At 44.2% G+C, this 24,350-nt stretch overlaps 1 protein-coding gene and 1 long non-coding RNA gene across 3 annotated transcripts in view; both read left to right on the top strand.

The window, feature by feature from the left end:
* Nucleotides 1-340: 340 nt before the first annotated feature.
* On the top strand, nt 341-12,881 carry RHO (rhodopsin). Its single transcript, XM_083493640.1, has 7 exons — nt 341-2,489; nt 4,459-4,627; nt 5,263-5,428; nt 6,851-7,090; nt 8,111-9,338; nt 10,954-11,148; nt 12,782-12,881. The coding sequence occupies exons 1-5, from the start codon at nt 2,129-2,131 to the stop codon at nt 8,231-8,233; spliced, it is 1,059 nt and encodes a 352-aa protein (XP_083349766.1). The 5' UTR covers nt 341-2,128; the 3' UTR covers nt 8,234-9,338; nt 10,954-11,148; nt 12,782-12,881.
* An 8,296-nt stretch (nt 12,882-21,177) lies between these two features.
* LOC310702235 overlaps nt 21,178-24,350 on the top strand; it is a 124,395-nt gene continuing 121,222 nt past the window's right edge. Inside the window, exons 1-2 of one of the 2 annotated variants that reach the window (XR_014523386.1) lie at nt 21,178-21,290; nt 23,720-24,329. This is a non-coding gene — a long non-coding RNA (uncharacterized lncRNA). Of the gene's footprint in view, nt 21,291-23,170; nt 23,528-23,719; nt 24,330-24,350 lie in introns of those variants that run through there. The other variant, XR_014523387.1, reaches the window with a different exon arrangement.

The raw sequence follows: 24,350 nt of genomic DNA, 5'->3' as shown, positions 1-24,350 counted from the left end.
GAAAGTTGTAATGAAGTGATAATAAACCATATGCTGTGTAAATAAGCTACTGTGCATTAAAAATTTAGATTCTATTGGATTTGTTGACAAATTTTATTGTCTTTGACCTCAAAGCATTCCTAAGTTTTTTGAGTCAGTTTCCCCATCAACACAATGTTCCATTGTTGTACAGTGGTACCTCAGGTTAAGTACTTAATTCTTTCCGGAGGTCTGTTCTTAACCTGAAACTGTTCTTAACCTGAAGCACCACTTTAGTTAATGGGGCCTCCTGCTTCCGCCACACCGCTGGAGCACAATTTCTGTTCTCACTCTGAAGCAAAGTTCTTAACCTGAAGCACTATTTCTGGGTTAGCGGAGTCTGTAACCTCAAGCGTATGTAACCCGAGGTACCACTGTACTTGTTAGATCTCTCCAGTGTTTTGCTATGGATAATCGTTCCACCATTAGCAAATGTCCCACCAAAGCCTTACTCAACCTTTCCATATTCCAGTCATATAATGATTCCTTAAGGATGACTGGGGCGGAGTCCTGGAATGATGCAGTTTTGGCAGCAAGCTCTGTCCACCTCAGCAATGGCTTATTGAATCTTAATATAGTCCGTTCGTCCATCTGAAAGATAAAACCTTTAATCCCACAATGCCAGATCTATGTAACAGCTAAGTATTAGATATCTGGGTCATGTGTGCATAGCAGATTCCATGCCCTTGGACCAGCTATGTAGCAGGGTGAGCATTCCTGTACACAGTTTCCCAATTAGACACCCCCTTCCATCAGAGTAGGAAGTCAGGTGTGCAAGCTTCCTGTCCCACACTGATGGTCCTGTGGTCTCTTGCGAAGGACAAGGCATGACCTGATTTATCTTGCATTTTGTGTGTTTCTTGGGGGGTTCAGTTGTCTGCTTAAGAAATCAGAGTGCATTTGTTCAAATCCTGACATGAAGGTGTTTACTAATAAATAAACTCTCTTGTTCCTACTGTTATTATATGCATTTTATTTAAACTTAGGTTCACTAGAAAGGAACCAGTATAAAAAAGTATATAGCACCCATTCAAGGGTGCTTCACCCACCGTGCAAGTAGATTGTGCCCTGTTAATTTATGTACAAAGCACTGCTTTATTATTTCAGTGCTGCAACTTTACTGCTGATTTTTATGGCTGTTTATTGTTATGATGGTTTAATGCCGATTTTTATTATGTGGTTTTATTGATAGTTCTGCATTTGGGTTTCTACAGTGGCTTTCTATTTCGGATATGGTTGGGAGGCACATTATAAATGATGGATAGTGTGCAAGCATATTTAAATGCAAGGTGCTTCTGTGCCACAAGTGTAGAACAGTTTCATTCCCATTTTCCCTGCCACTGCTCCTACACACAGGAGCTTGAGGAATGTAAGGAAGGGACTGGGAATCTGTAACAAAAGCAATCTGAGCATCTGCATGATTCCAAGGGTTCTTTCAGGGAATCGATTGCATTTAAACCAATTTCGAAGTGGATTCAACTCAGTTGTCTATTGTATAAATAGACCTATTGCTATTGCCTTATGGGCTGTATGAGATTACATTCAGAAGCAGAAAAGTCTTAATAGGCTAGCTACACAGCTGAACTTCAGGTATGATCAGCAAAAGCATGCAGATATGTGTCCCTGGAACTTCCTTCCAAAGGAGACCTGGTTTTCCAGAAACGGTGCATGATGTTTCTACTCTAGCTGAAGTAAAAGGCAGGGAGCAGCCTCTTGAAGCCAAGCAGGTAACCGGTTATTTCCTGTATCCTATTTGACATCTTTGTGTTATATCTAAGCACTCTGTCAAATACACACACACACACACACACACACACACAATCTGTTCTTGCAGCAGCTTTGTAACACCATCACAAGTACTACCTGAGCGTCACCCCAGCAGAGAATTAACAGTTCCAATCTTAGCTTGGATTATTATGATTAATGTTGACCCAAGTCTAAATTGTGCTGACATCAATAACACAGGGCTTACCTGTGGTGGTGTTTTTTTTATAAAAGGAACAGTGCTAGCTTAGCTTGGAACAGTCCAGCGAATGTAAGAAGGCGATTTATAGAGAAATACAGAGATCTATACTTGTTGAAGAAGCCAAATACCTACAGAGCTGCCACCATGAATGGAACAGAAGGTGAAAATTTCTATGTCCCCATGTCCAACAAGACTGGCGTTGTTCGGAATCCATATGAGTATCCTCAGTACTATTTGGCAGAACCGTGGAAGTTCTCTGCGCTGGCTGCCTACATGTTTCTTCTGATTCTTCTGGGATTCCCAATCAACTTTCTGACTCTCTTTGTCACAGTCCAGCACAAGAAACTCAGAACTCCTCTGAACTACATCCTTTTAAATTTGGCCATAGCCAATCTCTTCATGGTCTTAATAGGCTTCACCACTACCATGTACACATCTATGAATGGATATTTCATTTTTGGAACGGTAGGATGCAACATTGAAGGCTTCTTTGCTACAATGGGCGGTAGGTCTGTTTTATGTTTTCCTTCAAGTATCATGCCACTATGAATTCACTGTAGACATAAGTTCCTATTTCAGATCTTCTAGAATTGTTTAGGTGGAAGAGACCCCATGTCATCTAGTCCAACCCCTGCAATGCGGGAATCTCAGCTAGATCATAACATGACTTCATTCTTCAACAGAATTCCAAAAGATAGTACTATTCAGAGATTCTACTTAAGCCTTCTTGTGTCGCATACCTGAGCTAAGGTAACCGTGCTGGAATAATGTTAATAGAATTGATGGGAAACCAAGCTTTTGATCATGCTGGCAAATGGTTAAAACTAGGTTCAACTTCAAAAGTGCAATGCGATATATGGTTCTGGGCACTATGCCTACTTCTCCTGTTTTATAAAGTTTGCAGTCGTGATTTTTCTCATGGTTTTGGTGGAAGACATTCCGAGAGCCTCCGGAGATGGTAACTTGTAAGATCTCACACCTTAGCTGAAATGGCAGGGCTTTAGCTAAGGCATCTTTTATTTCACGTGTAAATCAGGAACGGAATTAAGTTGTTAACAAAATGTAGACCAAAACCTCTTTCTGTGCTCAAGTCAGTTTCAATCATCATCCCTCGATCATTTTGATTATGTGATGTTATCTTTTATTTTATTTCTACTTGGTTTTCCACTTGACATACAGTCCTTAGGGTAGAGAAGACCTAAATTTGAAATAAACCAGCGAAAAGCAAACAAACCCGACCAAATTGGCTCAAGTCTCTTTAGGCAGTCTTTATCCATGATCAAGAAGGGCAAAAATCCAAGTTTTATTCCCTTCACTATTCAGTTTCAAAGCGTCTTGCTGTGGGCAAGGTCCACCCAGTGCTGTTTCCCTACAAGCCCATTCATTTCACTGAGGTTTGTAAAGAAGCGAAGCTTCAAATATGTGGCTATTCCCAGGTTATTGTTTGGCTACAGGCAGACAGCAGAGAAAATAAACCTTTGATCGAGAATTATGTGACTCGGGCCCTTACCTCTCAAGCGTCCCTCACTGGGAGGCGTCTCCTGCATTCATCCTGCTCTCCAAGGGCTGAGAAATGCCAGGAACAGAGCGGTGGGATGCCACAGCATCCTTTAAGAAAGGATCAAAACAAATGCGGAATGGTGCTTAAGGCGGCAGAGCTGTGTTGGTTTTCGTCATGCTGGGTGTTTTTTATGTCGCCTGTGTTTTGATCTGTTTTGTTGGGCTTTCAATCGTTACTACATATAATGATTTGATAACTCCGTTGTGAGTCACCTTGGGCAGCTGTGTTGAAGCATGAGGCATGCTTGTTTTAAATAAAATATATTAGTAAATGAGTGAATGGAACAAACTCAGATTTGCCTACAAAACAAGTGGCGGAAGTCTAATGTAACGAGAGAGGAAAGCAACGTCTTCCTCAACACTTTCCTCCCGGTATAATCTGGCCCCGGTGCCCCTTTTCCTCCCCTGGGCTTTGCTGGAAAGTGTACCTGGCTGAGGGAGAAGCACTTGAGGAAAGGAGCTACACAGGGATGTAAGCTATGACAGTGAATTATTGAAAGGCAGTATAAAAATGTTACAAATGAATTGACCAATGGTTGGCATGAAGAGGGTTCAGCTCTCTCATCCTCTGAACTTAAGTGCATGAATTTGCCACAGTCTTGTGTGAACCTGAAGAATGAGGGAACTAAAGAAGGATCTGATCAGACATGTAGTATGGTGCTGAGTAGACCATAGGACAGGGAGGTGAAACCTGATGCCCTCCAATTGTTTTGCACAACAGCTATCATGCCCAGCCTTTGGTCATGCTGACTGGAGCGGATGAGAATTAGAGTCCAATAATATATGAAGAATCACAAGAAAAAGAGGAACCCATTGAGTTGTTTGAGAGGGTGGCTTTTCCATCTCTCCCTCTCCTTCTCATCTTCTTCCTCCCCCCCCCCTTATTGACAGATGCTTCTTTTGTTCTCTTACAGGTGAGATAGCCCTGTGGTCTCTGGTTGTCCTGGCTGTTGAAAGATATGTGGTGGTCTGCAAGCCCATGAGCAATTTCCGCTTTAGTGGGACCCATGCCATCATAGGGGTGAGTTTCACTTGGATCATGGCCTTGGCATGCGCTGGTCCTCCTCTCTTTGGATGGTCAAGGTAGGTATGCATCATATTCCTTACAGCAATACAGACTGCGGCAAATTTTTTTTTTTGGGGGGGGGGTTGGATAAGAGAGGGATAATGGGGCCAGACCAACTAGTGAGCATTCCTTAATGATCAGAGGTGAGGGGTGTTATTTGTTGGGGGAGATGACAGATAAATGGCCCACAGTGACTGGAGATACTTCTGGAAGGTGAGAGCTGTTTTGGCAAAGGCATACTTTGCCAAAGTTGAAACCAGCACTTTAATTGGACCCAGAAACTAATTGGCAACCAATGCAGTAGGGGCCAGGACATTGTAGTATGCTCATACCATCTTCCTCCAGTGAGCAACCTGGTCACTAAAATTTGCACCAGCTGAAGTTTATTTATACTGTTAAAACATTAAATGAATGAATGAATGAATATGTTACATTTAAAGCTATTGGAGTGTTAAGATGTTTACCGCCAAACTATGCTCTGTTTATAAACCCAAATATTACAAAATAAAAACCCACTGTGACTGTGCTCTCTTCCTCCAAATGAAACCAGACCTGGGTTGCTGCTATTGCTGGAGCTTCTCAACTCTTGTGGAAGTGGGGCACACACAATAGATTACAATCCCACTCACTAACTCTTTGGGTTTAACTGTAGGTATATCCCAGAAGGTATGCAGTGCTCTTGTGGAGTTGATTATTATACACCGAACCCAGAAGTTCACAATGAATCCTTTGTCATCTACATGTTTCTGGTGCACTTTGTCACACCATTGACTATTATATTCTTCTGCTACGGTCGCCTTGTCTGCACTGTTAAACAGGTGGGTGACCCTACAAAAAGATAAAACTCTTCTCCCTTCTCCAGCGCAAACCTATCAAGGCTGAAAACATTTCTGACTTCATCATTCCCAGCCCAGTGCAAGGAGATTTCACAATGGAGGTACCAGGATAATCCAAGTTTTGACTTTGTACCCTCAGTGAACTTCTGAAACAAAACCACAGCAATAATTGCGGAATGTTGCATTTATAGTTTACTTAAGGTAAAGGTAAAGGGACCCCTGACCATTAGGTCCAGTTGTGGCCGACTCTGGGGTTGCAGCACTCATCTCGCTTTATTGGCCGAGGGAGCCGGCGTACAGCTTCCGGGTCATGTGGCCAGCATGACTAAGTCGCTTCTGGAGAACCAGAGCAGTGCACGGAAACGCTGTTTACCTTCCCGCTGGAGTGGTACCTATTTATCTACTTGCACTGCATGCTTTCGAACTGCTGGGTTGGCAGGAGCTGGGACTGAACAACGGGAGCTCACCCCGTCACGGGGATTTGAACCGCTGACCTTCTGATCAGCAACCCCTAGGCTCTGTTCTCCTTAAATGCTGTAAGCCCTTCTCAATGATGCCCATGCACCTGGTTACAAAACAATCTAAATAAATATTGGGGGCGGGGCGGGAATCAAACTGCGATTTGCATAAACAATGAAACCCCATGCAGTTTTCCACATCCCTGCTACCTGCTCTTCCCTCCAATGCCAGCCTTAACAATTCAACATATTGTAATAATAGTTTTCGATTGTCACTTGCTTCTGAAAAAGGATTGGGCACCAGCTTCACAACGAAGGGAACCAACTGTTATTCTTTGGGATGTAACAGAATGGAGGCCCAGAACCTTTAACTACAGTACCTGTCAGGGAACTGACATCGGAGGGAGAGGCGAAGGGGAGGCTCCCAGATGATGCTGGCGAAGGACCCAGCACCAGGGGGAGAAACAGCTCAGTAGAGGGGGAAGCCAATCAGCGCAACACCAGGGATAAAGGGGGGGCAGACGGGGGAATTGGAGGGAGGGCTCCAGGACATCAGTGAGGAGAGCCCAGGTCCTCCGCTACCCACGCCTTCCCTGCGCAGAAGACTCCCGCACAGTGAGAGGAGGAGGAGACTGGGTGTCAAACAACTTTTATGTTGGAAGAGGTTCAAGAAACGCCCACTGACGGATTCTGCCAGTGACTGAGGCAGCCGCGATGAGAAGGGGCTGTGCAGTCAGAAAGGTTTAACAAGGCAAATTAACCGAGAAAGGCACCAGCTTACGCACGAGTAACTCATACCTATTACAGTACCTAAAGAAGCCCACCCAGAGCTGTATCATCCCCCACCGCACTGGAATGCTACTAGTTTCTGTCCTGGTGATTAGCTGCCCATTCCCAAATAGCCCTGTTGCCTAGTCTTGACCGCCCTCTGTTGTCATGCTTCTAGGCAGCGGCTCAGCAGCAGGAGTCTGCCACCACCCAGAAAGCTGAGAAAGAAGTCACCCGCATGGTTGTCATCATGGTCATTTCCTTCCTTGTTTGCTGGGTGCCCTACGCCAGTGTTGCTTTCTACATCTTCACTCACCAAGGGTCAGACTTCGGCCCTGTATTTATGACCATCCCGGCCTTCTTTGCCAAGAGCTCTGCTATCTACAACCCGGTGATTTACATCTTAATGAACAGACAGGTAACTTGGCAACGTTGCCCTGGCTTTCCAACAATATAACAATACTTGAAGAGTTTATGGCACTCTCCCTAAGTGCTTAAAGTGCTTCCTTATATACATTAGCTTAATAATTCTTGTGGCAAACCCTGTAAGGTAGACCATTTTTATTACCCCCCGTATTACAAATGTGAAGTGGAGGGACGCTGAGAGACAGTGGCTTCCCCTACGTGATTGTGTTGCTGAGCTGAGATTTGAACCAGGCTCTTTAGCTCATGTGCTAAATTTATCTTGACTGCATTTTGCTTCTTATTAATGTGCCTGAATATAATGCGTCTTGATGCAGGTGCTGGTGGTTAATATGAAAAAAATCCCTAATCATCTGTTTTAAAATAGAACCGTGTGGCAAGGGACTGGAGAGGATGTTCTCACATTATCTCAAGGATGATACTTGCTCTCTGTTGGTTGCCAAAAAGCCTGTCCCCCTTCTCACCCATTTTTTAAAATTAAAACAGCAAGCTCCTAATGACTCTCACCATTTGTGAAGCATTTACGGCAACAGGACTAAGCCTAAGCATTTCTCAGACTATGAATTATAGTATTATCAATTACTTCCCTGGGAGCTGCGTTGTGCCAGGGAATCAACATATGGGCCCCAGAGGATTTTCACTTGCTTTAAAATACAGTACAGCTTTCACTGTGTGACTAGACAGAGAGGGGCAAGACAAAGCAGGTTGTTTTTTTAAATGTAGGATTACAGTGACAGAAGAACAATGGAAGGTACAGTGAATACAACTTTAGATGATTTGTCTAGCCATTGTCTAAATCAAGGTTTCCCAAACTTGGGTCTCTAGCTGTTTTTGGACTACAACTCCCATCATCCCTAGCTAGCAAGACCAGTGGTCAGGGATGATGGGAATTGTAGTCCAAATACAGCTGGAGATCCAAATTCAGGAAACACTGGCCTTTCCTAATGCCCAGATACGTCAGTGACTTTTTGGCATAGCCCCACATGCTGATTTTTGTTTGTTTGTTTGTTTACAGTTCCGTAACTGTATGATCAGCACCCTCTGTTGTGGAAAGAATCCGTTGGCTGAGGAGGACACGTCTGCAGGCACTAAGACTGAGACTTCCACCGTCTCCACAAGCCAGGTTTCCCCTTCATAGATCTACCAAGGAAACCTTGGGCTTCAGACTGTTTCATTTGCATGACCGCATTCTTTTCACCCCTGCCGTCTCTGTCACTCTCTGCAGCATGCCACCTGCAATTCACCTGGCAGGGCAGAATGGACTCTTCATTTTCTGATAGCTGCTATCAGAGAAAAGAGCCTGTATATATATTTGTGGCGCAAATCAACTCAGGCCCAAGGCTGCGATGTCGCATGAGTTCATGGCCCTAATATGCCTGCCTCTAAAACCATATATTCCCTGCAAATTGACTTACCTGCTTGGTGCAGCATTTGCATCTGATTTTCGTCTTCAGTCATATGGCCTGTGTACATAAGGTTGTCTGGGGCCAATTGGCTGTGCTGATGGATGCATTGCCATGGTTAAATTTCCATTTTCCTCCTAAGGTTCTTTTCTGAGCTTTGTACAGAATGAACAGCTGAACATTCAAGCGTAGCGAAGAGACCTGTTTTGTTTTCGTTGTAGCTGTTGTTGCTCATTTCTTATTACGTAGAGAGACTTATCAAAGCTTAATTTACAGAAGCGTAATCAAAGAAAAATGTATAATTTGAAACTCACTTTTGTGAACTGGGAGTGTGGGCAAATAGGAAAACCAGGACATCTCTTTTGTAGCATGAAGTGGGTTGGCCTTTCTTCAGATTGCTTCAACTTTCAATGCAATAAAACTGTGGTATACCACAATGCCAGTGCCCACATACTGTCAGCGCAAATCATAGCAGGCAGGATTTACATTTCACTTCAGGCATGTACTGCATTTGCCTTTGTTTCTTCCTAAAAAATTATAACCAACACTTTCAGAGCCAAGTGGCATTCCCAAGATAGATGATAGAAAACATAAAAACAATAGCTTGGATCCTAAGGAAAATTAGCAGAAGGAAAGTTTCCTTTCCACTCTGTCCTTGCAGCAGCTCTCAAAAAGCTCAGGAACACAGGAAGCTGCTGTATATTGAGTCAGACCATTGGTCCATCTAGCTCAATATTGTCCACACTGATTGGCAGTGGCTCTCCAGGGTTTCAGACAGGGTTCTCTCCCAGTCCTACCAGGAGATGCTATAGATTGAACTTGGGACCTTCTGCATGTAAAGTAATTATTATTATTATTATTATTATTATTATTATTATTATTATTATTTATACCCCGCCCTCCCCAGCCAAGGCCGGGCTCAGGGCGGCTAACAGGCAATAATAAAAACAAGTTGAATGAATACAACTTAAAAACAAGATTAAAAACACAACATTAAAATATTGAAACATTAAAATATTTAAATGCAGCCTCATCACAGGAGGAGAAAGGAAAAAGAAAAAAGAGGGGGAGGGAATCAAATTGGCTCCAAGCCAAAGGCAACTCTGTCTTACAGGCCCTGCGGAAAGAAATCAGATCCTGCAGGGCCCTGGTCTCATGAGGCAGAGCGTTCCACCAGACTGGAGCCAGAGTTGAAAAGGCCCTGGCTCTGGTTGAAGCTAATCGAACTTCCTTAGGGCCCGGGACCACTAGGGTGTTGCTATTTATGGACCTTGAGGCTCTCCGTGGGGCATACCAGGAGAGGCCGTCCCGTAGGTACGAGGGTCCTAGGCCGTGAAGGGCTTTAAAGGTCAAAAGCAGCACCTTAAATCTGACCCTGTACTCCACCGGGAGCCAGTGCAGCTGGAAAAGCACTGGGTGAATATGCTCCCATGGCAGAGACCCCGTGAGGAGCCTCGCTGCAGCATTCTGCACCCGCTGGAGTTTCTGGGACAGCTTCGAGGGCAGCCCCGCGTAGAGCGAATTACAGTAGTCAAGCCTGGAGGTGACCGTCGCATGGATCACTGTGGCCAGGTCGGGGCGGGAAAGGTAAGGGACCAACTGCAGATGCTCTAGCACTGAACGATGGTCCCTCCCTTTCTGGAGGACCTCATGAATAATGTGAGATGGGCCACAGGGCGAAGTTGGGGGTGGGCTTCAGTTGTGCTTTGGAACTGGATTTGGGTTCCAAGTTAACTCAACAAGTTCAAGGAAGGAAAATTTTCTATTCCCTTCTCTTGCAACAATTCAGTACTGTGTCCCACATTGTTCAGAAAGGTCTCCTAATCCTCCAGAAAGGCTTCTCAGGGGTCAGAAGTGCCTGTGGACAAGAGAAGTTGTGAACGGAACCCATGTGGACAGGTTTTACCTCTGGGTGGCTCCTCAGGCCTTCCAAAGTAACACAGAGGTGTTACAAACTGTGTAGAGAAGCTGTGTAGGGTTGTCTCATGCTGGGTGGAGGCAGAGAATATCCAGCAGTTGAAACATTGCAATGTGGGAGTGCCTGACCCAGATTTCAGTGGGGAAATGGACAGGAGCAACAGAGGAGGAAGACAGAAAATACCATGAAACCAGAACAGTTTGGAGGGTGAGGAGAGAGCTATGAGGGAAGAAGATGGATGACACAGGGGAAAAAGAGGTAAGCTACAAAGGGGATTTGTGCTGCCCCAGTGAAGAAACGAGGGAGGGGAAAGAGGAATAGGATGGAATGGTCTGGGGAACAACAATTGCAGTGGCAAGCCAGAAAGAGGGAGAGAGTACAAAAGGCAGAAGGAACAGGAAATTGTACAAGGGGAGAGAGGGGGTGAAAGATAGACAGGAGACAAGACCGTTCAAGGGAAAAGAGAGGGAAAAAGAAAGGCAGGCAGGAGAGAAAACAGCCTATGTAAAACAAAAATGTGGTATCTTGTGATTAAAGGGAACAGCCAAACACTTCATGCAGGTCCCCACCAGGGGGTTGTCTGAAAACAAGAGACCACCTGAGGGATTCAAGGACTTCTGGGACAGAAGGCAGGGATGCAGCTGACAAGAGTTTGTGTGCAATGGATGGCTTTGCAGTACATGAATGCTGGGGAAGAATGGGGACAGTGGCCAATAAAGGCAAAACAATAAGGTACCGACAGTGAGAGGAGGCCTGCATGTGATTTAAAATAGCCAGCCAAATCTTTGATTTTGGATAATACTTGAATTTCAGAGTAGTTAAAGAGGGCCCAACTCCTTTGCTTTTTGTAATGACTGGGTCCCATTATCTGCTGTTGTGTTTTGTTTTGTTAAGATGCAAGCCACAAGGCCCAGTACAAGCAGGCTGTGTGAGACCACGGGACGAAATTGTTTAATTTTTGCAGCAGAAGCCTGTGTAGGGTGTCCAGCTCTGCATTGCCAAAAAGGAGGATTTGCCTCCCCCAAAAAGAGGACAGCAAAGAATACCAATTTGCACATGGTAATTGTATTTGTAAAGACACTGATTTAGACATAATTTTTATAATCTAACTAGAAATAAAGTGCTTCTCGCTGTAATGAGGAAGTCAATTTGTGTGCCAGTTCAGCGTGCTGATTAGGTTCTGCAAACTGTTGAAGGGCAACGTCAAGACTCTTGCTGTCCCGTTTTATGATTCTTTATCTAAAGTCAAACTTGGACTGGACAGCCTTTCAAAAAAAGAAGAAGGATATCCTTAAATAAAGGCCTGTCATCTGACAGCCTTTCAAATAAGAGGCCTGCAGCCTGCCCGTCTAGAAGATAGAAACACATAGTCACCCTAAACGTGTTTGAGTGGTTGAGCCTTGGTAATCCTCGCAGAGAGGCCAAATGAACCCAGGTCTACATACATTCATAATTTTATTTGTATTTTTCCCTTCTGCAGTTCAAACCATGCTCGAAGCAGCTTACAACATGAAAAAACACATAACTACAACATAACAAAAGTAGTCACAAACAATAAATAAAACATTTCATGCACAACCAAACCGAACGATTCCAACACAATATCTATAATAAAGATTTAAAAAACCAAATCTCGACAGCAACAATTCTCTCAAACCCCCAAACAACCCCCAGCCCAAGACTCTGTTCAGCAGCTGCAGCTTTTGTAGCTGGAGTCGGTGGGGGCCCTGTCCTCCCAGGCCAGGTGAGGAAAAGCCTGCAAGGCGTCTTCAGCCAAGATGGTCTAGATCAGTGTTTCCCAACCTTGGGTCTCCAGCTGTTTTTGGACTACAACTTCCATCATCCCTAGCTAGCAGGACCAGTGATCAGGGATGATGGGAACTGTAGTCCAAATACAGCTGGAGACCCAAGGAGGGAAACACAGGTCTCGAAGCCAACAACAATTTCATTAAGGGCTATTCTAGCTTTCCTGCCTTGAACTAAGCACTGATTGTGTATGCCTGTCTCAAAACACATAGTAGCACAAACCAATTCATGTGCAGGAGGCCAGCGTGATGAGGCAAGGCGCCACCAGGGGGGAAAAAGGCTGTCTTCCTCTCAGCTCTGCAGACCGCAAAGGCATCCCGTCACCAAAACTGGGAGACAGAATGGTATTTGTTTACCCACCTATCTTCTTTGTTTTGTTGCCTCCTGACACCACACATAAATGATTCAAGAAAAGGCCTAGGCTAGGAGACTCTTAGTCAGCAGAGACTTTGCAATGTCTTCTTCGTGCTGCATGACACGTTTCCATGGCAGCATATACAGATTGTCATGTGGCCTCGTTTTTTTTCCGTTCCCTCTCCCTTCCCATTTTCCCACACAGACCACACAGCTTCTGACCTTGAGTTTCTTACCAGTCTCCAGCGGGCACCTTTCTTGTTTTCAGCTGCAATACCATTTGGCGGCTGCCCAAGTCGGAAGTTCTTGGCCAACACTCCCTCTTGAGAGGATTAATGGGCAGCTAGCTATTCTTCACTCTGTAACAAGCAAACCAACTGAGCATATGGACTGAGATTTTGACATATGTTTGAGGAGCCGCAAGATGGCATAGTGTAATTGTACTGAAGTATTTGAAACTTTATTTTTAGCTCAGTTTTTTTTTTAATAAAAAAAAGTCTCTTTCTCTCTCTCTTCTGCATTATCAATGCTGGAGACTACTTCTGTGCAGCATGATGATCCTCTCTCTGGTTTTTAATCCTAGGCAGCTTTGCAGGGAGTGATAGGGAAGGTAGCAAGAAGCACAAAAGTTAAATCTGCAATAAGGAACTATTTGCAAGGGCAGCCCCTCTCATTAATTTTACTGACATTTCTGCATGTTAAGCTCTCTTTACTTAAGCTGGCACCTAATTACTGTTTCGCACATAAGAGGGGTAATTTCTAGGAGGAATGGAGGTGAACCGAATACTTTTCAGTATTGACTGGGAATATTTTGTCTCAAATTTTATTCGTAAAAAGGTATATTATGAAATATATGGGGTGGGAGGGATTTAAGCTTTGATTGATTAATTTTTACAATTAACCACCCAGGGCATTAAATTGAGTTTTTCGACAGTCTTATGGACTTATAGATAACTGCTGGGATCCACGCTGTAAATAGCAGAGCTAACTGCAGACGCCTTACTTAAAATTCTCCAAAGAGGAAATACAGTGCTAGAAAAACAAGAATGAAGAACTCCCCACATACAGCCCAAGGCATAGGATTCCCCTACCCCAATGTAAGAGGCTTTTAAAATACAGAGCAGAAAAAATGTCAAAACCCATTGGCAATTTTGTCCTAACACACATAGTTTTGTTTGTAATTTTGCCATCTATCTATCTATTCATCTATGAAAGCAATTTCCTCTAATATAGTTATGCATATTATTTTCACTACTATGTGAGTTTTAATGCATACTTTACCCTGGCATATGCATTTTTGTGTACATTACTCGGCTGGGCGACTACATTGCAAGATTAGGACTATGGGCTCTTGTATTTCAAAGTTTACCACTGCACTACTTGGTGACCCAGAATTGACACGACTTGTATCACTAGAGAGGCAAAGACCAATTTTCTACTAAGAGTAGCAGTCACCACCAGTCTGCCACATAATTAAACCCAGGAAAGTAGAGATACCAAGGTCTCAAAAGCTGGTTCTTCAGCTGCTGCCTTACATTCATCTAGGCATAAGATAATTATTTAATAATTAAGAGGAGCCTTCGTTCTTCCTAGAACAGGCACAGAGTGCACTCCACACTCCCTTTCTCCTCTCCACAAACCTGTCTTGTGGGTTAGGCTAAGTAAGAGATATTTGTTATGTACTGAAGTTCTCACCCTGGGCCAGCAGGGGGATACTGTAGATAGTTCAGGTTCACATATGCAAATAAGGGATCGAAAGTGACGTTCAGTGATTGGATAGTTACAGAAAATGGTTACTGTTGCGTTCTAGTGGAGCTCTATATAAGCAGGCTGGCTGAACCCTTCAGTTCAGTTCTGTTCTGGCCTGTGAATAAACAAGAGCTGTTTGAAGAATCACTGTGTCGTCTGGTATGTTCACCCTCAACTTAACAATATTGGCTGGCCCAAGAGTTTCATGGTCTGTTCTGACCCATTATCCCCTATATTAACATGTTATTCCTGAACCATCTACTACTATTCTGATTTATCAGGTGACCTGCATTTGCTTTCCTGCATTCCCTTATGTTATCCATCCACTTACCGGTAATTTGTCTAACCTATGAAAGCTCATGCCACTTTTTAAAAATAAAATAATAATAATCTTGTTGCTTTCGTCACACCGAAGAAGCTGGAATGGCCTCCATGAAATAGTTTCTCGGTGCCACCTCTCTCTACTGTGTGTCGTGGCTGATCATGTAGCGCCCTGCCATGTGGACATTTCCCAAGCCTGTGCTGTTCATTCCCAGCTGGCACTGTTAAGGAAGCAACCCTCAAAAACAAGCCAGATTTCCCTTACTCTGCAGATCGGTTGTTCTTCTGGAATTCAGTATTTCAATTCCTGCGAAAATTAGGTCATCTCCAACTTTGTTTGACAGCCATGTTAAATTGCTCCCGTACATGAGGGATGAGACAAAAGGGAAACAGGCAAAAACATAGACAGTGGGTCTAATAGTGATGACCTGAATGTTCAGAGGTTATACAGTACATGTAGTAGGAATAAACCCTGCAGCTGTGCTGCTGTTTGTAGGGTTCCTAAAAGCATCTAGCTCACCTTTGTTAGAAATAGGATGTTCCTTAAATGGACCTCTGGTTTGATCTAACATAACTTTTCTTATGGCCTTATGGAACCTTAGCTGGTGATAACCCTTCTCTCTTGCTGTCTCATTTCTCCAAACCTTCTCCAAGCTACCACTTCCTCTATTTTATTCCTCAAATAAGCTATATGCTTTCCTGAATTTCACCCATCCTTTTCCAAAGGAAAAGTGGGGGAAATTTGAATGCTCTTGCATTTGTCATGCATATATATATATATATATATATATATATGCAGGTTTTGGTGTCTTCGGGTGTCTTCCCGTGTAAGAGTTGGGGTGTCTAGGCGACGTTTCGACGAGGTCTCACTCGTCATCTTCAGGCTGGTGCTTTCGGCTTCTTGTTACTGGAACAAGAAGCCGAAAGCACCAGCCTGAAGATGACGAGTGAGACCTCGTCGAAACGTCGCCTAGACACCCCAACTCTTACACGGGAAGACACCCGAAGACACCAAAACCTGCATTCCTGTACCCGTGAAAATCTACGAAAGCATATATATATATATATATATATATATATATATATATATATATATATAATCCTTTTGCTACCAAATAGGTAGAATGGAGAAAACGGATGTAATCACGTTTAAAAAGAAGTTGCTCTACGTTATTCACTCTGGATGTGAGCCTGGCTTCCCATTCACTATCTACATAGCCTATGTACATTCTAGCAAGCTGAATTCTGGGCCAGCTGTCAGTCTTATTTCCTCCTTGTTTCATGAGGGCCACCCACCTTGTTATTTCTAAAATAAATGCCTGTATGTTTATCTGCATGTTCATCTTTTGCCTTATTTCAAAATGTCAGTGTTAAAATCCCATTAAAAATAATAATTGCAAAACTACGGGGGGTGAGGTGGAGGGAAATATCTTGGTGACATCACAACAGCTAAGGCTTACCAGCTAAGCAATTGGTGCTGTTTATTCACCACTGACTTTACCCTAAGATCACAATTTTTATTTTTAACGAGGCCAAGCGTTAAATAGAAAAGGTAGTCAAAGATAAACTTTATTCGCATTAGCCAATGGCCATAGCAACACAAAACAAGCAATATATACAAATAAAACATATACATATAGAAAAGACAGCAATGAGTAAAAAGGGCAATCAAATGGCCAAGATTATCGTTCAGATAGTGGCCCTTAATCTCATTGCACCCTCGATAAACCTAGCAACCTTTGCTGTTGAATACAAAAGGTATATTTGTATTTAATTCAGTGTGGGTGCTTCTAGTACAGCCTCACTACTCTACAAATGTTATCTCTGTCCTCATCCAAAGATGCTGCTGGCTGTGGATGCTGTACTTGGCGGTTTCTAGCTGTCACTTTGCTTCTTCAGACTGCTGCATCTCCCAATTCTCGCATCTCTGTTAGATGTCTGAATTCACTGTGTGGCTTCCAAAAAGCTCTTTATGATTTTCTCTGTTCGGCTTCCAATACTGGAGTTTCCAACCTCTTCATTTCCAGTTTTAAAACTGAAACATCTCCAGTGTTTTAGCATGGTTTCCAATACCTGTGGTAAATTTCCTCCCCCTGATTATTTCGGTTCAGGGGAACCATTGGTTCGCTGCTTCTTAGAAGCCATTTCTCCCCCTGTGCTAATGACCCTCCCTTTGGCTGGGGGGTGGGGGGGCAACTGATATGATTCCATGGTCTTATCAGGGTACACTCTGGACTCAGAGCCACTAGAAGTATCCAACTTTAAACCTTCTTCACACTGTGGTCTATTGTGACCTAGCTTGGACAAGGCCTAGTCACTATAGCAACCACTTTTCTGTTTTGCTCCTCATTTCAGAATCCAGAGGCCCAGAGGCTGAGAAAAATCACAGTCTTCTCTTGCAACAGGAAAGAGTGAGGCTGTTTATGAGATGCAGTTCTGAAGGAAATATTTACCAGATTAGGCTGGAGGACATTCAGTGTTGAGGATGATGCCTCCCACTGGATAGGAAGAACCCTGCAGCATTTTAATTCATCCCACCCTACAGATCTTTCTGCCTGTGGCTGTGACAGCCTGGACCTTTTTCCCTCTGGGGGAAAAAAATCCCAATTCTGAGCATCTTTGCTATGAGTGTGTGTTTCCTTTTCAGTTCTAGCTTTTGTCTTTGTGTGCCCCCCCTCCCTGTTTATTGTTGGGTTGTTCTCTAATTGTGTGTTAGCGCTAGTTTCTCCCTCTCTCCCTCTGCTTCTTAGGTGCCATGTTGGACACCCTGCTGTCCTTTAGGAGGGTGTCCACCAAACATATTATTACACACCACCCCTATCTCCACAGCAGGGTGAGATTCCAGCAGTTCAGGTGCACTTTATCCTCTGTGTTTCCTTCAGAAAATGAGGCACATCGGAGACTGTGGTGTCTTTATGCTATATGGTTTATTCACACATGTATACAATCTGAGCCTATGATGGTATGTGGCCAGGATCTCTCCCTTTTCTCCAGGAAGGCATTGCCCTGGGGTCTTAATACTAACACCAATAAGCGGCAAGCGGATGCATTGAGCAGTGTGCTTTCTTGTTGGGGAAGGGGGTGGTTATCAGCTCATATCCTCTACAGGGGGTTCATGAAACTACTATGTAAGGAACAAACTATTATATATAACTACTATATGAGGATGAAGCAGGTAGTTGCATGGAATCATGTTTTTTTATGTTTAAAAAGGTAGTTAATCTACCAAACCAGGACTACTATGCAGCAAGCCGAAGCAGGCGGTTTCAGATGGCAGAATTTAAAGGGATATAGATGAAGGCAGTAACTGATATATAAACGGTGCAGAGTGATTAAAAATAAAATAATTGTTGGCCCCAGTGTCGGGGATGATGACTTACATAATGCTCCACTTCAGGCAGTAAAGTATCATGGGCCAAGCAGCCTCAGACTCCTGTCTTTTCAGAACGTGACTTCTGCTAGCAACTTGAGCCATCTGCTTCTCATAATCTGAGGAAGTCTGGTATGGTTTGTAGAAACAGAATCTAAGCGCCATGTAAGATGCACACTCATTACATCTCCAGCTATGGTTCTCTCCCCCCCCCCCCGTGTGTGTGTGTGTGTGTGTGTGTGTGTGAGAGAGAGAGAGAGAGAGAGAGAGAGAGAGAGAGAGAGAGAGATGCAAACATTCTCTGTTCTATATCAAAGAGGCTTTTGGATTCTGTTTGAATTTACATTTCCTAAGTGCAAATTCAGCCTGCTGTTTTGTGGATTGCATTGCCACTGCTAGCAAAGGGACTCCATTGCACATGTTTCTAAGAAGGGTTTGAATTAGGTTCACACAGAGCACGAAGATGGGAAGGAGCATGCAAAGAGACAGGCAGTTGCTCCTCTCTCCTAGTATATATACTTTTGCCATCTCTGCTCAGTTTTTACATACAGTACATTTCCAGAACAATCCTTACACCCATGGCTGCCAGATCAAACTTTTCAATATAAGAGGCTGCTTTGGAACTGTGTGGAGTTCACAATATGGGGTGTTCATTACGTGCTACAAAAGCATGAATTTACAGCAGGACCAATAAGTTCTGGATAGAAAGATCCTTTAAAGCAGGACACATCTGGCAACCTTACTCCAACCAGCGGTTGATACTCAATGGGAACTCACAAGTGTATGAATTCTGCCTATGTTATTTGGGAAATTCCTGGTGACCCAGAAGTTTCTTCTCTTCCTACTTGTTCTGCTATCTCCATGCACTCTCTGGCAGCCTGACAATCCACCCACTAGGCTCCCATGACCCAACAAAACTGAGAATGTCTTGCATATGCAAAGCCTGCTGTGAGTACACATTCCAGCAAGAAGGGAGTGCCTCTGGTTTGGATCTCTTACAGCAGCTGCCCTAATACAGTCCCCCAGTCTTCACGGCTACTCTATGATTTCCCAAAGCAATACGGTAAGTGGGTGGGGATGTTGTTATCATAGTCTGTTGTGTAATAAATCCTCCTCAACCTAGTTCATGCACCACTTTGTTCTTTATTACAAGAGTGGGAAACATCTTAAACTGGAGAGTTCCCTCTTGACCAACCTTCTGAGGGACGCATGCCAGTCAAGCAAAAGCACTCAAAAAGGGTGTGTAAGCTGGAGGGACTAGGGCCAGTGAGAGGTGTGGTCTATAGAGGGGGCAATGCCTGTGGAGAATCCCAAGGGCCAGATTCAGCCCTGGGCCTGAGGTTCCCCAGCCCTGGTTTACTCGGTTTATTCGGCTGTATGTCCCACTGTGTTCAACAGGGCTCACTCCCAAGTAAATGCACATAGGACGGCAGTCCTAATTATTTATGTATTCTTGCATTTCCCTCACCTCCTTTCAAAGCACTTGAACAGGAAACAGTGCCATTAAAAATAATTACACTATAAAACAGATTCCAATTAGAATGCAAAATGCCAAACATTTGAATTTCCACATGCCACCTTACTGCTAGTCGCTTACGGTAGTCCATACTGTAACGTCTCAGAGCGCTTTCTGAAAATGCCACAAACGCAACTCTGAGAGATTAAAATCAGGTTTGTGAAGGGATTTTAATATCCCATGTATCTTACATATCCCCAAGGCCTTGTTTACATGCTGCTGTTGGGTGCAGACCACATTTAGGCTGCCTGTCCCTTTAATAGTTCTGAGATACTGGCCTCTTCGCCTATCCCTTTCCCCTCTGCTAGCTGTGGGGCAAAAGCAAAATCCTTCCAGCTACAGATGGGGAGGGACCAGAGTGTCCAAAGAGATCCTTGAAATAGTGGAACAGGAGGAGGGATAACACAGCTGTATGAGCTCCTGGTGCTCAGAACTGTTAAAGGGACAGGCAGCCCGTCTTTCAGTGAATACTTGGTTCATGTGAGCTGCACCTATCATCACACCCATTCCAAGCGGAAAGAGTTCCCATTCAAAATGTTCTCTAGAGCAGCCACACATTTAGGTGAATACACTGGGGTTTGTGTGTGTGGGAAACGACCACACTCCATATCCTAATTCAATTGCCTCAGTGACATTCAAGAAGGAGATGTCAACAGGTTCAGCATCACTCTGAGCTTTGCAGAAGTACAATTTTTAAAAAGAAAAAAAAGAAAAACTCATGAGGGAGGGGGAGCCCCGAAGCAGCCCAATGAGGACTGAGCATGCTCACTGGCTGTGGAATTCTGACACTTGGGATGAAAACCCAGTGGGAGGCAGAGTGGATTGGGAGTGTCTGGAAAGGAAGAGACACATTGATGTAAAGGCAGCTGCTTATTCCCTCTTGTATTGCCTCCACAGCACTGGCTTAAGCGGGCTTTAGGGAGGAGGTGTAAGGCTCTGGCAGGGTCCTTCACAAAGCTCAGTAAGAGCTTGTCCGGCTTCGTGAAGGAACTTAGAGGCCTCTAGGACTCTGTGAGAGCCCTCATGCCTCCATCCCACAGCCAGGCAAGCATTTACCAGGCTTGATTGCTCCTTTGTTTTGGAGTATAACTCCCATCATTCCTGACCATTGGCCATGCTGTCTGGGGCTAGTGAGAGCTGGAGTCCAATAATATCCAGAGCATATCAAGTTGGAGAAGGCTTGAGGTAGGCTAGTGACTTGTTCTATTTCATCATGTGCCAGTTTTCCTGACACTGAAGCACCATGATAGGAAAACACGCACCTGCCACACACCTATCAGTTGGAAAAAAAGAAAAAGTTTCTGGTGACTTTAACTACAGCCACCACACAGAAATCTAGCAGGTGAAACTTTGTCCAGCACAGATAAAAGCCCCCGCCCCATGCTACATATGGTTGTGTGGAGATGTTTTCAGAAGAGGGGTGGCAGCAGCAGCAGCAGCCCTGCAAGGTAATTCCTCGTACAGTTTGTTCCGGTTTAAAGGTGGTGGCTAGAACAAGCCCCTTAAGAATTCTCTTTTATTGTTGAGATCTCTAATTATCCTTTCCCTCCTTCCTCACCCACACTCCTGTTTGCAAGTGCTGGCAAACTAAATTCAGCCCCACTGCCACCTGTTCGTAATCACGCTGGCACACTGACTTGAAGGAGAATAATTAGCAGCTGCCACTGCAGCCCTCTCAATTAAGATGCTAATCAGAAGCATTAAGAGGAAAGTGAGGAAAGAGGAAGGGAAGAAAGCAAACTTACTCTGAAAGCAAAGGTCTGTTTGTGCAATTTTGTTTTATGATAAGAAAGGCTAATTCTATTAAGGTAGGCAAGAAGGCACTGGCCTGAGTTACTGCCTTGGAAGCTGGGCTAGGCCAGTAAAAAGTTTTGAGAAACTGGTCCAGTTAGTACTGCCATTGTTGTTTTGGCAGAGCTGCTGCCAAAACAAGATTTGTAGAAATCAACAAGTCTTTTCCCAGGATGAAGTTGCAGTGATGGGGACTGCTTTGCCAGTTGCGCAGTAGTTCAAGGCAAAAGACATCCGCCAGAGAACCCTGTTTGTCCCTGGAGTATTGATCTTGTGTGAATAATAGCCTTGGCAAAGGCTAGTGAAAATGACTGAATATGATGCTTTGCTAGGTTTGTAGATTGGGCAAGGCACCAAAACCTCTTCTTGGCATTCTAAGGAGCTACATTGGCCCATCCTGCCAAGGCTGCCTTGAATACACAGGCACTCAATGTGACAAAGTGCTGGAGATGGAGCCTGAACCAATGAAAAAAATAATTTGGTTTCAGCTGGATTAAAATTGAGTTCTTTACCTGGCCTTTTTATGCCTTTACTTGTCCTATGCATGGACAAAGAGCTGGACAGGAAAATTCAGACCTGGCTTACGTATCAGAAATGCTGCTCTGCCTTACAGTCTCTGTTTCTGATGTTTCATTTATAGAGTCCTAAGGTCTTGACTTCTGTTTATTTTCTATTACTAAAAGACTAATATTCTCAGGGTGTTGCCTTATGTACTGGGCATCAACTGCAGAATAGAAACAACCCTATGCATTTCTGCTCCCTTTATCCCAAAATCTGTCACTGTGTTTTGAGCACTAGCCTCCCCAACTTGCCTGTGATTTCTGTATCGCAGAGAGCAATTGCTCTTCAGTGCCACCAAATCGCTAGCCATGTAGCAAAACAAGGGCAAATGATTTTGGCTTTCTCTGACTTCAGAGAATGGTGGTAGGATCAACATAATATTAAAGGGATTAATGCAGCTGTTAAACCCACCATTTTGCTCCCTCTTCCCAAGCAGGGGGATGTTCTGGACTGCTTTTCTTGGACTGAATTCATCTTTTCTCATTCTAGGGCTTATCTACACCTACCCTTTGCCCCACTTTCCCCAGGCATAAGTCTGCTTTAAAGCTCTGGGTATGAAAGCCCCACTATGTTGTTGCTCCGGAGTGTTCTCTGCGAAAACCCGCTCTTTAAAGCTGAAGCACAACAAAAGGCAACCAGAATTTTCTGTTGATTGCGGTTTGCTCCAATTCAGCCTTAAAGAGCAGGTTTTCATGGGGAAAGCTTGTGGGGGTGGGTGGGGTTGCTCAGACACAGAGCATTAAATCACGGACTGTGCCTGGAAAGAGCAGAGGAAAGGTAAGTGTGTGTAAGCCCCTGGTGCCCATCGACCAGTCCTAGCCACGGCGGAGAAAGCCCTCTTTATGATGACCACCAACCTGATAGAAGATGGAACTATTTGAACATTATCTGTGCTGGATCTTAATGAGTGGGAAGGGATATATGGGGAAATATGCTAACACAGGTATCCCAGAATCAAACCATAAAGGGCTTTTTAGGGAAGTTGTTGTTGTTGTTGTTGTTGTTGTTGTTGTTCTTCTTCTTCTTCTTCTTCTTCTTCTTCTTCTTCTTCTTCTTCTTCTTCTTCTTCTTCTTCTTCTTCTTCTGTTGGGAGCTGCCCAGAGTGGCTGGGGAAGCCCAGCCAGATGGGTGGGGTATTTGTTGTTGTTGTTGTTGTTGTTTTTTATTATTTTGAGTTTAGCCCTGAAACAAACCCATAACCAGTGCCACTCACGTTAAGATTGGTGTTTTGTGTTCCCCTTAGCGAATTCCAGAAATCTGGGCAAGCTGCAGCTTACAAACAACTTTCAAGCCCCACATCTGACACATTTCAGGGGGTTCTAGTGCACAACAATTACCAAATCTCTTTCTTCCTAGAACAGGCATAGTTGTGAAATCAGTGGCAGCCAATAAAACATGTTCTTGGCCACTCTCTCAACCAGGCAGCTTAGGTTCTGACTGATGTACTCCCAGACACTGAATTGGCTCTTTCTGGGGGGAGTGTTACCCCACTGGGCTATGATAGGCTTATTGAATTGGTCTCATCAGGCTCCAGTTCTAAATTATTCAGACACCGATACTTGACTGTGTTAAGTTCCCAAGCTCTGATGGCCCATTAACCTCCTTGATTTTGCACGAAAGACTGCCCATCTAAACTACTGGAGGCAAGTCTAGCTCTGCATCAGTGTGTTATGGCTTTGATTGACAAATTTGGCCTACTGGCTGATAGAGGGGTGGGAGGGAGATTAAATAGCCTAATATGGCACTGTTTCTCTTGTAAACAAAAGAAAATGACTCATCTGTGTTTCTCTCCTCTCTCCTCTCTCCCGGCTCCCCATCCCCAATCTTTTCAACAGATGCTAAGGAGGAGAAACCAAAAGCTGTGAGCAAAAAACCTAAGGCAAAATCCAGCAACGTTAAGTCTTGGATGCCAAATGAAGGACTCCCATCTGTTTGCCTTGCTCAGTGCTGCAAGCGCCTTAGTTGTGATTAGGAGCTACTTCTCAACAGTGTCGAAACTTGACAGTGTGGGGAATGCTGGAAGGGACCCAGCTTCCTGCCATGGAGGTCTGAAGTATTAAACTTTTCCCAAAGCTGCAAATTGAAGCAGAAAGTGCTGGATCCGATGTTTCCGCAATGACTTGTATTATGACAGCATGAGAGCTTACATTCCTCTGGTGAGAATCTGCAGTGTGTTAAAAGTGCTAGAACCCAGTTTCGTAGGCGCAAGCTTGCATACAAGCACATGCTGTTGCGACGATGTTGACCAAACTCTTGGATGCAGGCAGGCCAGCGTGCCTGCGAAACCAAAGGAAGCAGCCCACTGAAGGGGAAAGGTGCCAGGGCAGACAAGAAGCAGGGCGCCCTGGAGAAAGCTGGCCAGTAGAACAAAGACAACTGCCCTGGCCAGCGAGAAGCCAGTTACAAGCTTTTCCCTTTTCACGAGGTTCATTTGCCACAACAAAAGTAAGTTGAACAAGGTCAGCT

This window comes from Podarcis liolepis (genome assembly GCF_965112155.1).
Source record: "Podarcis liolepis genome assembly, chromosome: 2".
Classification (NCBI taxonomy): domain Eukaryota; kingdom Metazoa; phylum Chordata; class Lepidosauria; order Squamata; family Lacertidae; genus Podarcis; species Podarcis liolepis.
Note: the sequence above shows the minus strand (reverse complement) of the source record. Positions and strands in the feature narration are given on the sequence as shown.

Excerpts from the sequence above, each read along its gene's own strand:
- RHO (XM_083493640.1), top strand. The coding sequence starts at position 2,129 with ATGAATGGAACAGAAGGTGAAAATTTCTATGTCCCCATGTCCAACAAG. Across the intron at positions 2,490-4,458 it reads CTTCTTTGCTACAATGGGCG|GTGAGATAGCCCTGTGGTCT; the intron begins GTAGGTCTGTTT and ends GTTCTCTTACAG. Across the intron at positions 7,091-8,110 it reads ACATCTTAATGAACAGACAG|TTCCGTAACTGTATGATCAG; the intron begins GTAACTTGGCAA and ends GTTTGTTTACAG.